Raw genomic sequence first — 15158 nt, 5'->3', positions numbered from 1 at the left:
ACGAAACACACAGGAGAAACATAACCATCAACATTTATTCACTACTAGGAAATCAGGTAACAGCCAGTATTTAGGCACTTGAAAAACTTTTGTGAACAAACTGACAAAAACCTCATTTTCACCCTCACATACCAATGGCATGGGGCAACACATGAAAGAAGCAATCTGAGTGTTAAATGAAACCAGTTCACTGGCTAACTCCTACTGAAAAGCTGCATGTTTCTTCATGTGCACATGAAACACTGGGGTTGAAACCCTGCTAGCCTCTGGTGAGGAAGGGCCACGGTTCATTCTGATTTGTGGAACTTCCTCAGATGACGGTGGTATGTGGATGACTGGCGGAAGGTACTATTACACAGAGAGCAGGAGTAAGGTCTCTCTCCTGTGTGAATTCTCTCATGAGCCTGCAGGTTGGTCTTGTATCTAAAGGCCCTTCCACATATACTGCATGTGAAAGGCTTCTCTGCCTTGTGTATGACCTCATGAACTTGAAGTGCTGATTCATGGTAAAAGCCTATCTGGCACTCCTTACAGAAAAATGGCTTCTCCTTCCTGTGTGTTTTCTGGTGGATGGAGAGGTTGCAGGGATATTTGAAGGTTCTGGGACATTCCTCACATTTGTATGGTTTGGGGTCTCTCTGGAGTCTCTCTTGGTAACCCTCAAAGGTGGAATTTGCCTCGTGATGCTGGAAAAGAGGGGCAGGCTTAGGGGTAGGCTGCTCTGGCCTGGACAGGAAGCCTGGTGCCTCCATAGGAACAACTTCAGAAGAAGCTGCCCACAGGGACTCTTCCAGGGACCTGGAGGTACCACACATTGCTATTGTTAAATCCTGAGGCACTCCATAACAAACACCTTCCACATCAGGGTCAGAACACGGCTCTCTCTGGATAATGTAAATGGAGTCTCCCTCACTTGTGAGACTAATAATACCACCACTTATATCGGTAGTGTTGTGGCCATCCCCAGTGTCCTCAGCCTGCTCTGTCAGGGAGAGAAACACTGGTTGTACCTCCATAAGGACACCTTCAGAAGAAGATGCCCTCAGGGACATCTCCTGGGACCTAGAAGTACCCTGACTTCCTATTCTGACAACCTGAGGGATTCCATAAGAAACATCTTCCTCTTCAAGCTCCGGATACTGAACTCTCTGGAAAGTGAGACGGGAATCCCTCACAGTTCCACTACGATTAACACTGCCATTTTCAGCACTAGCATTCCAGAGAGTTTGGCGGCCATCTTCTGTATTTTCATGTCCTGTGAAAATAAGACAGTTGGTGAAACTGTGCACAAACAGGAATCCACACAACATCACAACATCGCTCTCCTGTCCAGCTTCCTGACTCACCTGTTGCCAAGAATATATCTTTGGGAATCTCCAAGAGTGCCCTTGCATTCTCTTGTGTTGGAGTTGTTGCTGCTCTCTGTTGCTCCAAATGTGTGATGACTTCTTTTAAGGGCATGTTCTCAGAAAAGAGGGCTTCCTGCCCATTCATGGCAACATGGACCTGCAAACAAAGATAGGTGACCACTGTAAGCCTCTAACTTAATATCTAGCCTCTGACCAGTGATGGACCAGCTTGACTCCATCTTAAGGTTAGACACCTTATTACAAGGTCAAAATAGAATCACTGCTGGTTTTATTGTTTGGTTGGTTTGGGTTTGTTATTTTTTTGTTTTGTTTTGTTTTGTTTTGTTTTTTGTAAAACTTGGATTCGACCATGTCTTGACCCATTTTCCGAAGTTTGGCATGTTCTGAAGCCTATACTCCATGTCCTGACTTCTATCCTGATAAGTTTTAAAATGTTCAGCCAAACTCCTACATAAACAAAACAGCCCCCAAATCTTGCTTCCCCCTTGTCCTGCAGTTTTTAAAGCTATATAAACCCCACTGTCTGAGGGTTCAGTGTTATTTTTCTCAAGGCCAACTTTTGAGAAACAGCCTTTTCTGACATAAAATAGGGCTTGCTTAATTCAAGGAAAAATTGTGTGATTGTATTTACTCTCGTAAATATCATAAACTTAACTATAGGTAATTGTAATTTTCAGTCTGGAATCCTCAGGATCTCTGTATGTACTCTGCAGTAGATACCACTTTGGAGTCTTGGTCTCAGACAAACAATTGTTACTTTCTATCTTGGAACCCCATGGTCTTCCACTTTCACTCTCAAGTCTATCCTGACTTCCACCCTGATAAGATAAATTTTGAACGGTTCAACTGAATTCCTAAACAAAAAGCACCCAAATCTTGGAAACCCATGGTCTTGCGGAATTTTAAACTATATAAAACCTACTGTCCCTTTCTTCACATTTATTTCTCAAGGCCCACTTAAGAGAAATGTCCCTGTGTGAGAGAAAATAAAGCTTGCTTAATTCAACCACCAATTTGGGTGATGGTCTTTACTCTCACTCATTCAGTAGGCTTAACCTTAGGTGATTATTTTCTGCCTGGAACTTTTAGGATCTCTGCATTGATGTGCAGTGGATGCCCCTTTGATGTATTGGCCTCAGACAGGCAACTGTTACTCTCTGTCTTGGAACTCTGTGATGTTTCATATTCATTCTAAAGTAGCTAAGGCTTCCCCTGTCTCCAACCTCTAGCCATTAGTCTTTAAGTGGTCCCTCCCTATCAGTCACTTCACTTTTCTGTGTGAGTGGGCTTTATTTCTAATACTTACATATTTTTTGTCCCTTCCATGACAACAATAATCCATGACCAAAGATGTCCTTAACAATAAAGCTTTAATTTGGGGAAGGGGGAGTTTTGTAATAATTTACTGAGCCCTTAACAAAACTCACACCTGTCTGAATCAAGTCCAACACCTACATATCTGAATAGGATGCTTACTGCCCCTGCTCTTAGGAACATGACATGATATTATGACAGCTGTTTGCTTGGTATTTAGTTTCCATAGTGAAATTCTTAATTGAAAGCAAAGCCCAAGTGTAAACAAGGAATAAAACAAACTGAAATGAGAACTCAAACAAACAGTGGGGAGAGGACAGTTCCCACACATATAAGAGGCATTATGTTTTAGACGTGAGTTCAAGAACTGGTCTAGACTATGAAACTATACTTCAAATAGGAAAAATGAAAACAAACCCCTACAAACAAACTGAAATCAAAACTAAACTACATAAAACAAAAACAAGTGATTTGCATAGCAATGACACCTTACACTGTATGAGGCTTTATTTCTAATGTGTATGTATATTTTTGTCCCTCCCGTGAAAATACTAGCCCTAGACAAGTATCCTTGATCACAGATGTCCTTAACAAGAAAACTTTAATTTGAAACACCTTGGATCCCCAAATTAAAATAGAAAAACATCTCCGCCTCGGTAATTTCTGTCACTGAGAATTATGCAAATCAAGACCCTGGAAGAAGATTCAATGTATTTACATTTGCACTGAATCTTTCAAGGTTTGATAATTTGCACTGAAGCACCAGTGTTCACCAAGGCATTTCTTATGAGAGTGTCACCACTGTGTATGGATATGAGAGTAATATTTCAACATCAGAATCCTTACTCTACTATTGTGTAAACTCAGTTTTCTGAACAGGGTATCTTACTGTCATGTATCAACCAATTTGGAAAGCCAGATAGTCATTTCAATCCCCAGATTCTGCCTTTTATGTACAGTGATTGAGAGACTAAATTGTGGGAAGCCAACAGATCCTTGCAGCCATCTTGAGCCATATACCCTGACAAGACACTTGATTACATCAGCCTACAACTGCTGAGCACACTCTGATAACATCTTGGTTTAGTTACCCAGGATCTTCCCTTGGGTGTGTGAGACTTAAAGCTGTGATTTAGAACCAAGACTTAAAGGATGACTTAGAGATCAGATTTAGAGACAAGGCCTAAGGGCATGACTTAAAGGCGTGACTTAGAGGCGTGGCTTAGAAGTGAGACATATAAAAGGCGAGAGGCAGACAGAAACAAGCAACGGATTATTAGGCACTCGGGAGTACAACTTGGAACTAAGAATTAGGTTAGAGAGTACAAATTGGAGTAGGAATTAGGCATTGAAGAAGAAGACACTTGGACTAGAGAACTCAGTGGAAGAGGAAGTATTAGGCACTTGGAACTTGGAGGCACTAGGGACTAGAACTAGGGAATAGGAACTCAAGACTTGGGACTTGGAGAGAAGAAGAGAGACTGAAGAATAAACGGGATTGAATCACACTCTGTCTGGTCTCCATTCCTCAAATCCATCCTCACTCTCTCTCTTGCTGAACCCTGACCCACAGACTGGAGCAGCTTGGGGCAATGTAGTCTAACAAGTTGGTCCCCAAGGCATTTGGCAGTGCGGGTCCCAACATTGACAGAGCTGTCCAACACATTTTGGCCCCCAAACGTGGGGTAGTGCAATTCACAACATTTCTGGCCCCCAAGCATGGGGCAGCTCGGGCCGCAACACTAAATCTTTTGGGTTCAGACTCCATCTTAGAGAAGCTTGACCTAAGGTTGTAATCAAGTTAACAAACGGGCTGATACCTAGCACCAGTTTCCAGGTTACTCCTCAACAAAACCTACATTTAGCACATTTCCAGGTTATTCTCCAACAAGTCTGCAACCCCAGGTTACAAGCCTGCCCTGACACATTACTTCCTAACATCAATCAGGAAGAAAACAGAAGTTAAGCTTATGGTTTTGGTTTAGCTCTCAGAACCAGCCAATTACATTAAAGGCCATAATGGCTCCCCAGTAAGATGTATACCAGGCTAGATAGATACCCCTTTCTTGCCTCTATAAACACTTGCCTAAAACTAGGCTCAAGGGTCCAAATTCCTGCTCAGTCCCAAGCTAAACCTTAATAAAGAGACCCTAACACAATTTCATCAGATTCAGCTCTTTGGTGTTCTTTTGAGGTTCACCAACTTTTCGTGGCACAACAGGATCAGAGGCTAGTGCTGAGAGCCAGAAGTTTACATGTGAGCTGAGGTTTGAACAAATTTCTCATGATTACAATATCAGTATATGTCCCTGACTGAGCCATCCTCCAGACAGAAGGCATTTCCTCGAAAACCCTTAAATTCTTGCCCAAACATCAAGTCTCTAGTCTCTCTGAAACCATACAAATATACTGTATTTATTTGGAACCCTCAATCATTTGATGGGATGCTTTCTGATTTATTCATGCTAATTTAGAGTGCTGCATATTATAGCATGTAATGGTATGGTTTTGGAGGGGAAAATAATCTCCCTATTAACAAAAACTACAAGTTTTTAGTACTTTTCCCCAATTACAAAGGACTGTCTTTCCTCTCCACAGAGCCATCTCTTACCCCAGGAACTCACCATGGCAGGAGGCTTCAAGCACTCATCAGTCAGACCTGCCATGAATCTCCCCATGTTTCTGCCACTGGCTTTCCACTTCTCTTTCAAGGCAAACTTGTCCTTGCAGTGCCCAGTGAGGAGAAACTGCTGCAAGACCAGTTGAGAAATCATCTGCTTCTTGCTCTGCTTTTCAGGCTGCAACCAGGAGGTAAACATCTCCCAGAGTGTTTGCAGCTCCTGCTTTGCCAGGGAGCCAGTGTCATTTGGGGAAACATTGAACTGAGCACCTGGTGAGCGAGAGATGTCTTCTCCCCACTGCACAGCAGAAGCCTGGGTTGGAATGAACTCTGCATTGTCTAATTCAAAGTCATTTGATGATGACTTGTGAATCAAGTTTTCTCTGCACCGTGAAGCCATTGTGATGAGAATTCTCAGGGAAAAAAAAAATCAACTATGGCAATTTGGTATTTGTCTTCTTCCTTGAGACTCTTTCAACAACTGGTGACTGTGTCAAAGCTATAAAGCAAAAAGAAAAGAGACACATAAGTAAAAACTCAGCTGAAATTTCTGTCACAGTTGGTTTACTAGTTACCTGACGGTTGCATTATTATATCCCCCCAAAAAAAATCAAAGACACCTTTTCTGCTGATTGAATCACACCTGGAATCCTAACTCAGTCTCAGCTCTGTATCTCTATGCAATGTTTGATGCTTCCCCGTGAGGAGAACACATCCTAAGCAAGCATAGTGTGTCACTGTGGTCAAATGAGACAGTGTCACAGTGGAAGGGCATATCAAGACTGGCATTATCTCCCACTCTTCTCATCCTGTGCTCTGGCATATGGCTCACTCCAAAACTGTTAAATTCTCATCATGTCCAGAGAGTTTTGGATCCCAGAAGCTTCAGTGAACAAACCTTTGGAAGTGGAATGAGACAAAGTTTAGGTCCCTACTGAATGTCTCTGAGTCACAACAAAGAAAAGGCAGAGGCTGAACAGGGCTCATCTCTTTAAGCAAAGAGGGTTTTTTGTTTTTGTTTTTTGTTTTTTTTTTTTTTATTTATTCATTTTATGTCTATGAGTACACTGTCACTGTCTTCATACACACCAGAAGAGGGCACCAGACCCCATTACAGATGGTTGTGAGCCACCATGTGGTTGCTGGGAATTGAACTCAAGACTGCTAGAAGAGCAGTCAGTGCTCTTAACCACTGAGCCATCTCTCCAGCCTGCAAAGAGGAGTTTTTATTTTATTTGTTGGAAATATTTGATGGTTGGCAGACACGATGTGGCTACTGTAGTCTGAGTGGAATTAATATGTGTGGCCCAAAAATGACTATTTGTTCTTTCCTTTTCTGTTTGTTTGTTTGTTTGTTCCAGTATATGCAAAACAGTGTCTTGTAGACTAATCTGATCATAAACTCACTAAGCAGTTGAAAATGACTCTGTACTCCAATTTTATGGCTTTTACCTCTCCGGTGCTGTGGTTCTCTCACAAGAATCATTTTCTTTTAGATTTAGATTTTGGTTTTCTGAAAAAGTGTCCCTCTAGTGCTGGATGTCCTGGAACTCCCTATGTATTGGTGTTCTGGAACTCACAGAGATCTGCCTGCTTCTGTCTCCTGTATGCTGGGATTAAAGGGGTGTGCCATCACTACTGGCTCTCTCCAAGCATTCTAATAGGTTGAATTGTATGCCATGAAATTCAAGAGTTGAGGGATTCACCCTTAATTCTTATTCCAAAGAATGATAAACCTCTGTACAAAGTCAGAATTCTAAATATCAATCAGCCCAAAGAAAAATAGCAACTAAGGCTGAAAAATTCTGAAGTCTGACGTGCCTTAGACTACAATACTGAAAAATCTGAATGTTGAAACCACAAGCTGAAGTTTTCATAAGAGAAGAAAAAAAAAAAAAAAGTTCCCTGTTTGGGTTAGGAAAGCCAAATTCTGAGAATCAGTTAGCCACAAGGCATACCAATGTTTGAATTCAATGTAAAAATTCATCATTTGGCTGAAATGATATTTCCCGCTGATGAAATTCTGGAGTTTGGTAAGTTAAAGCAACCTTGATCAGAAGAAGCATTCATATGAAAATAGTTGTTTTCAGGAGAATAAAAAACACATGCCCAGGGGAGAACCCTACCCTCTCAGAGAACAGATGCAGGAGGGAGGGCTCCTGTTTTTGGGGGGGGAGGGGTCAGAAAGTGGAGAGCATCGATCAGGATGTAAAATGAATAAATAAATTAATTAATGGGGGGAAACAGCACATGCCACTGAGTATAACTATTTAGTTCCTGCTGACTTTTTGTTTATATTAGTGCTTAGAATTGCTTTTCACCTACTGGAAGCAACACAAAATCATGACACTAGTGAGATGGGAATTGAAAAAAAATTAACATTTGTGTACATAGACTTCTAACCCTTGAGGAAAGGAGATATTCAGTGACATCTCTTATATCCCAGGCTTTCTGTGAACTTGACATGCTGCTAAAGATGGCTTCGAACTTCTGATACTTGGATATCCACTTCCCAAATGCCGGGACTGCAGGTGAGAGTGACCCCAGGGATGACATAGTATGATATGAAACCCAGGAATTCTGGAATATTTATTAGACAAGCACTTTACAAAAGGATCTACAGTCTCTGCTCTGTCAGGAATTTTTTAAAGAGCAGAACGATGTAAAACCCCAGTGTGAATTATCAGCTCAGCAGAGCCATGTTCTAAGGTAAAATTGCTCATCCATTCAGCAGGGAAGAGTACAAACCCAGTTCATCTCATCACAAATTAGCCAGGATTGTGGAACTAATGTGGGCTACCTATGCCTGTATTACCCATTTGATTTTCTATTATTTTTTTCTTGCACTTTCCTTAAATTCTTATGGTCATATTTTTGTTCCCTCAATTAAGCACAAAGGGTATTTCGTTTTTAAAGTTCTCTTGTGAAGAAACAAACAAAACAACAAGCAAAAAACACGATCCACAGATGAACGCGCAGATTTCCCAAGCTGAAAGTGCTCACTTGGGAATCAAGCTTTTTTCTGTCTGACTGACTTTTACTGGTGAAACATTTACAGGTAAGAACATGACACGCTTAAGCACAGGGGATCGGCGTGAGGGTGGAGGGCCGGAGCTCTTACAGACTCAGTTGCTAAAACCAACACCCAGCGCAGGCCCAGAGGTATTCTGAGAATCCCTACTTCTCTTACACAATTAGCGATGAACATTAAGCTGGAGGAAAGACTCAGCAAAGAAATACAAACCACCACGGCTGTGCCCAGCATTGACGGTGGGCTGAGCGCAGCCTGCATCTGGCACTTGCCACACAATGCCTCACTTCTTAAGAACCTTGACCAAACACTGTGGCGAAAACTGAAGCCGCTGGCACATGCCCTGTATGCACAAGCAAAAACCCAGGACCCCCAGACCAAGGAAGTTCGTATAAAAAACCCCACAGGGATGGCGGATGTTCATCCCAGAGTAGCATGATTAGCTCACTTTTATTTAACTCTGGACTTCTACTTCTCTTGCCCACTCCTGAACTTAGGGTGGGTTGTGGGGAAATTTAGGGGTGAAATCAAGACAAAGTACCTCACTGAAAGTGCTTTGGACCACCCTCACAAAAATGGCCTTTTGTCCATCTGGGACTGTTACATACCGTCTAGAGAAACAGGTTCCTGTGCTGGAGCCGAAGAAGCCGTGTAGAGTGTTTTCCAGAAACTTCGGGGTCTTAGCGGGGGGCGCTGCTGCAGAAGAAAACTTTTTAGGCGTTTTCCAGAAATTTCAAAGTCTCAGTGAGGAGAGTTGCAGACACGGGTGCAAAAGCCTTCTTACGCGTTTTCCAGAAACTTCGGGGTCTTAGTGAGCTCGGGCTACAGTGACGTATAAGGATTGTAGCTGCCTGTTGCTTTTCCTGACTTATTTGAATATGGCATCCCTCCTTGCCTCCCTTTGCCCCATACAAGGGGTCCTGATGGTCTGCTTTCTAGACAGGCAGGTGAAATGGTCACTCTTGTGCAGCTGGCTACTTGTAGGCCCACTACACCCACGCTTCTGAGCCTTGCAGACTGCTAGCCATTGTTTTTAGCTTTTGTTTCCTTTTTAGTGTACGAGTGTTTTCTGTGGTGTGTAACACACACACACACACACACACACACACACGCACGCACGTACTCACATACGCACGCACACACACGCACTCACACACACAGGCATGCGTGTAATAACATGCAAGTTCCCCCACCGCAACCTGTGCCCCCCCCCACGTAACACATGCATGCAGGCATGTTTACATGTGCTCGCGAGCAAGCGCATGCATGCATACATGCACACACACACACACATGTGCAAGCACTCTTGCACTCACGCGCCTCCCTCCCCCCCCCCCCCACCGCAAACCACATCCACTCACAGGCACACTGGAGGAACCACTGACTAAAGTCAATACTCCCTGGCTCTCAGCTCAAGTGTTTTTTAATCTCATGAAAACAATGATTTTCAAGCGGGTACTTCTGATCAATGTTTTTAAGACTTATTAAAATCCAGAATTTCATTAACAGGAAAGAATATCAATGCAGCCAAATAATGAGAATTTCTTCCACTAAACTCAAACATTGGTTTACCTTGTAGCTGATTCTCAGAATTTAGATTTCTTAATACTATCAGGTGACTTTTTTTTTTTTCTCTCCCAGGAGAACTACAGCTTGTGATTTCAACATTCAGATTTTTCAGTATTGTAGTCTCAGGGACTTTAGATGAAAGAGGTTTTTTTTTTTTTTTCCTTTTTTTTTTTTACATTCCTGAACTTCCAGCCTTCTTCTTTGGGCTGATGACATTTAGAGTTCTGACTTTTGTGAAGAGGTTCAGAACTCTTTTGAAATAAGGCCACAGTCTAAGGTTTTTGAGGTTACTCCCTCAACTCCTGAATTTCAGGACACAGGACACACAATTCAACCTAACAATTAGAATGCTTGGAGAGGTTGGCCCAGGCCTTTAATCCCAGCATAGAGGACAAAGAAACAGGCAGATGTCTTTGAGTCCCACCAACCATCCTGGTCTACATGGCTAATTCCAGGACAGGCAGCTCAAATGAGAGACTTGCTCAGAAAAACAAAACCTAAAAGAAAATGATTCTTCTGAGGGAATCCCAGCACTAGGGAGGTAAAAGCCATAAGATTGTCGTCGTACAAGATCATTTTCAACTGTTTAGTGAGTTTGTGAGCAGAAAGTCTAAAAGACACGCTTTCAAGAAAACAGCAAACACACACAGAGAGAGAAAGAGACAGAGACAGAGAGAAAAGGAAAGGGAAAGAAAAAAAAGAGAGAACAAGTATTTGGTTTTTGGCCACAGCACTTTAATTGCATCCAGACCACATTTATCAAACATGTATTTCCTACAAATAAAATAAAATCCCTCTTTGCTTACAGAGATGAGCCCTGTTCAGCCTCTGCCTTTTCTTTGTTGTGACTCAGAGACATTCAGTAGGGACCTAAACTTTGTCTCATTCCACTTCCAAAGGTTTGTTCACTGAAGCTTCTGGGATCCAAAACTCTCTGGAAATGATGAGAATTTAACAGGTTTGGAGTGAGCCATATGCCAGAGCACAGGATGAGAAGAGTGGGAGATAATGCCAGTCTTGATATGCCCTTCCACTGTGACACTGTCTCATTTGACCACAGTGACACACTATGCTTGCTTAGGATGTGTTCTCCTCACGGGGAAGCATCAAACATTGCATAGAGATACAGAGCTGAGACTGAGTTAGGATTCCAGGTGTGATTCAATCAGCAGAAGAGGTGTCTTTGATTTTTTGGGGGGGGATATAATAATGCAACCGTCAGGTAACTAGTAAACCAACTGTGACAGAAATTTCATCTGAGTTTTTACTTATGTGTCTCTTTTTTTTTTTTGCTTTATAGCTTTGACACAGTCACCAGTTGTTGAAAGAGTCTCAAGGAAGAAGACAAATACCAAATTGCCATAGTTGATTTTTTTTCCCTGAGAATTCTCATCACAATGGCTTCACGGTGCAGAGAAAACTTGATTCACAAGTCATCATCAAATGACTTTGAATTAGACAATGCAGAGTTCATTCCAACCCAGGCTTCTGCTGTGCAGTGGGGAGAAGACATCTCTCGCTCAACAGGTGCTCAGTTCAATGTTTCCCCAAATGACACTGGCTCCCTGGCAAAGCAGGAGCTGCAAACACTCTGGGAGATGTTTACCTCCTGGTTGCAGCCTGAAAAGCAGAGCAAGAAGCAGATGATTTCTCAACTGGTCTTGCAGCAGTTTCTCCTCACTGGGCACTGCAAGGACAAGTTTGCCTTGAAAGAGAAGTGGAAAGCCAGTGGCAGAAACATGGGGAGATTCATGGCAGGTCTGACTGATGAGTGCTTGAAGCCTCCTGCCATGGTGAGTTCCTGGGGTAAGAGATGGCTCTGTGGAGAGGAAAGACAGTCCTTTGTAATTGGGGAAAAGTACTAAAAACTTGTAGTTTTTGTTAATAGGGAGATTATTTTCCCCTCCAAAACCATACCATTACATGCTATAATATGCAGCACTCTAAATTAGCATGAATAAATCAGAAAGCATCCCATCAAATGATTGAGGGTTCCAAATAAATACAGTATATTTATATGGTTTCAGAGAGACTGGAGACTTGATGTTTGGGCAAGAATTTAAGGGTTTTCGAGGAAATGCCTTCTGTCTGGAGGATGGCTCAGTCAGGGACATATACTTATATTGTAATCATGAGAAATTAGTTTAAACCTCAGCTCACATGTAAACTTCTAGCTCTCAGCACTAGCCTCTGATCCCAGTACCAGAAACGCAGAATATGGAAATTGAAGTGACTATATGGCTTTTCAAATTGGTTAATGCAGGTCAGTAAGATATCCTGTCCAAAAACCTGAGGTTATACAATGATAAAGTAAGGTTTCTGATGTTGAAATGTGGCCCTCACATGCATATGCAACAGTGACACTCTCACAAGAAATGCCTTGATGAATGTTAGTGCTTCAGTGCAAATTTTCAAACCTTGAAAGACGTAATGTTATACAAATCAGTTCTTCCTGTTTTATACATTTTAACTTTGATTTCAGTTTGTTTGTTTGTGGGTTCTTGTTTTTTGTTTGTTTTTGTTTTGTTTTCCTATTTGAGGTATGGTTTCATAGTGTATCCCTGGCTGGCCGAGAACTCAGGTATAAATTATAGTTTATAATTTATAAATTAAATTATAATCCCTTTTCTTATCAAGAATGTCAAGACCAGGCTTATAAGAGGATTTACACAGGAGAGAAGCCCAAACCTGCTCCCAGTGCTATAAAAGTTTCTGTCAATCATCCACATACCACCATCACCTGAGGAACTACACAAGTCTGACTGAATTGTGTAGTTTCCTCCACAAAGACAAGCAGGGCTTCATTCAGCCTCAGTGTCTCATCTGCACATGAAGAAGCATGTAGCTTCTCAATAGGAATTAGACAGTGAAGATGTTTCACTTACCATTCAGATGGTTCCCTCCATGTGGTGTCCCATGCCTTTGACATGTGAGGGTAAAAATAAGGTTTCTGTCGGTTTGTTCACTAAAGTTGACTGCCAGTTACCAGCTTTGGCATCCATGTGGTGGGTAAACTGAAGCAGGCAGCCATTAGGGTCAGAGTTTCCAGCTGCTGACAGGGACAGATCAATGGGGCTGCTGCCAGTGTCAGCAGACCTTTCTCTGTGGAAACAAAGTTTAATTTATGGGTCTGGCACTGCCTGTGGCCAGCAGAAAAACTATGAACTCTTTAAACTCCTAGGGGCCAGTAAAAAAAGGAGAAGGAGAGAAAATGCACACATACATACGCATACACACATACACACACACACAAACACAGAGAGAGAGAAAGGAGAGAGAGAGAGAGAGAGAGAGAGAGAGAAACAAAAGGCAGAGTCTAAAAACTTCATACACACAAACATATACATGCATGCATACACACATGCGTATCCAGACTTATAGATAGATATATACACATTTACACATTGAGTAGTTAGAGCAAAGCTCCAGAAAGCAGGCTCCAAGCATTTCACACACAGACACATACATAATACACTATTGGTTGATGGATCGAGCTCCAACACACACACAGATAAGCTTTACGGGTATACATACATACCCATAGGTGATGGGTGGAAGGAACACTATTCAATACCCATTCACACAAACCTTATACATATACATATGTACACATAGTTATTGATGAAAGGAACGATGTTCTAATCCTCCACACTTTATTTTTTTCCATAGCATATATATCCCAGCAAAATTCTTCAAGCAGTATAAAATTACAATGTGATTATGTTTTACTTTTCTTCTAGTAAGTAATTGTGATAAAACCCAATACATTTACAAGAAATAACGAATTATTCCCCCAAACCCATGTACATTTGTAGCTAAGCAACTTGTCATAGGTTAACAAAGTGTGAGCAAGCAAGGTAGTTTTCTCAGCCCGTTTCTCTTCCTGGCATCAGCAATTTGTGGTTGCAAAGAAAAAAATAATTATTTTATTATTTATCTTTAAAAGAAATCTTGTAAGAATATTAAAAGATTCATAAATCTAAACTTTTATCTAGAAATCAGTCATATCTATCTTAAATCCTCAGAATATATATCTCTTAATAAATCATATCAGGAACCCAAGGGTGAAAATGGGTACAAGAAATCAATCACCATCAGTCCAGCCTCAACAATAGTTACATCAGCCAGTGCTGCCACTGTTCTCCTTCCCTGATTATAAAAGGTCCTCAGCTTAACTAATAAGACTGTGCCTTTCTCAGATGTTCACGTGTCTCCACCAGTCAAAGATAGTTTATATATCTAGATTGGGTATTGGGTTACACTTCTGACTGAGCATTACCAAACTTATAAAGCCTTTGATTAACATTTTAAAAAATGTATAAAAGCAAAAAGGAGGAGGGGGAATGGGATAGGGCTTTCTAGGGAAGGGAAATGGGGAAAGGGGATGGCATCTGAAATGTAAATAAAATATCCAATAAAAAAATAAATTTAAAAAAAAAAAAAAGAGTGTGCCTTTCTGAACTTCAGATTGTTCCCTAAGATTTTTTTTTTTCACCTCAGAGCCAGTAGTAAATCATCTCCCCCTAGCTTCACTAACAACTTTACTTTTTCAAATGTTTTCTAAGACATTACAATCCATCTCTCTAAGGTCTCTAGGGTGGTGATTGACTCATTAATCTGCTCCAGCAGCAATGCCTGAAAAAGCATTGTTATTGTGAGTGCCAGAGATACTGTCCAGTGAGGGACTGGAAGCCCCCTTAACATTTCCATATAATCTTAGATTAAGAGGGATGTGAGGTTAGAAAGCAGAGCAAAACTCCATAACAGCATGAAGTCCTTGGGGTTGTGCCATGCTGAGGCTCACCCGTGTGGCTGTGGTAACCGGTGGGCAGCATTCCATGAGTTCTACAGCCGATTGTCTTTCTTCCTGCGTGGCGCTCAGCAGTTTTCCAAGTGCTGAATATTGGCTATTATCTGTTTTTCCAGTAGTAAATAGATGTTGATGGTTCTGTGTTTCTCCTTTGTGTTATGTTTCTTGTGTGTTAGTGTATCCTGTGTGTTAGTGGGTGCCAGTGTGTGGAGCGCAAGTCCCAGTGTGTGCTTTACCTTTCACCTTATTTGAGCATTTTGTACTCCAGACAAGGTGACTCTGACCCACATACAGATCCTCTTGTCTTCATTCTCCACACCTCCTAGGGAGCTGATATGACAAATGTCTCTGCCACTGAATCTGCTCTTCCCAAATTTTATCTTATGTGTGTGTGCTTGAGTGTATATATTTGCACTTTAAGTTTCAAAGAGCTCTTGTATGTCA

General features: G+C 41.6%; 1 protein-coding gene across 1 annotated transcript; it reads right to left on the bottom strand.

Annotated features, from left to right (window-relative positions):
• Positions 1–17: 17 nt before the first annotated feature.
• Positions 18–5803, bottom strand: Zscan4 (zinc finger and SCAN domain containing 4). Its single transcript, XM_076927519.1, has 3 exons — positions 5309–5803; positions 1347–1506; positions 18–1255 (listed from the first exon to the last, which is right to left on the bottom strand). Exons 1-3 carry the CDS (start codon positions 5702–5704, stop codon positions 288–290), a joined length of 1524 nt encoding a protein of 507 aa, XP_076783634.1. The 5' UTR covers positions 5705–5803; the 3' UTR covers positions 18–287.
• Between the last annotated feature and the right edge of the window lie 9355 nt (positions 5804–15158).

The sequence above is a fragment of the Arvicanthis niloticus genome, chromosome 30 (genome assembly GCF_011762505.2).
Source record: "Arvicanthis niloticus isolate mArvNil1 chromosome 30, mArvNil1.pat.X, whole genome shotgun sequence".
In the NCBI taxonomy this organism is placed as follows: domain Eukaryota; kingdom Metazoa; phylum Chordata; class Mammalia; order Rodentia; family Muridae; genus Arvicanthis; species Arvicanthis niloticus.
This window is presented reverse-complemented; position numbering and strand designations above follow the sequence as displayed.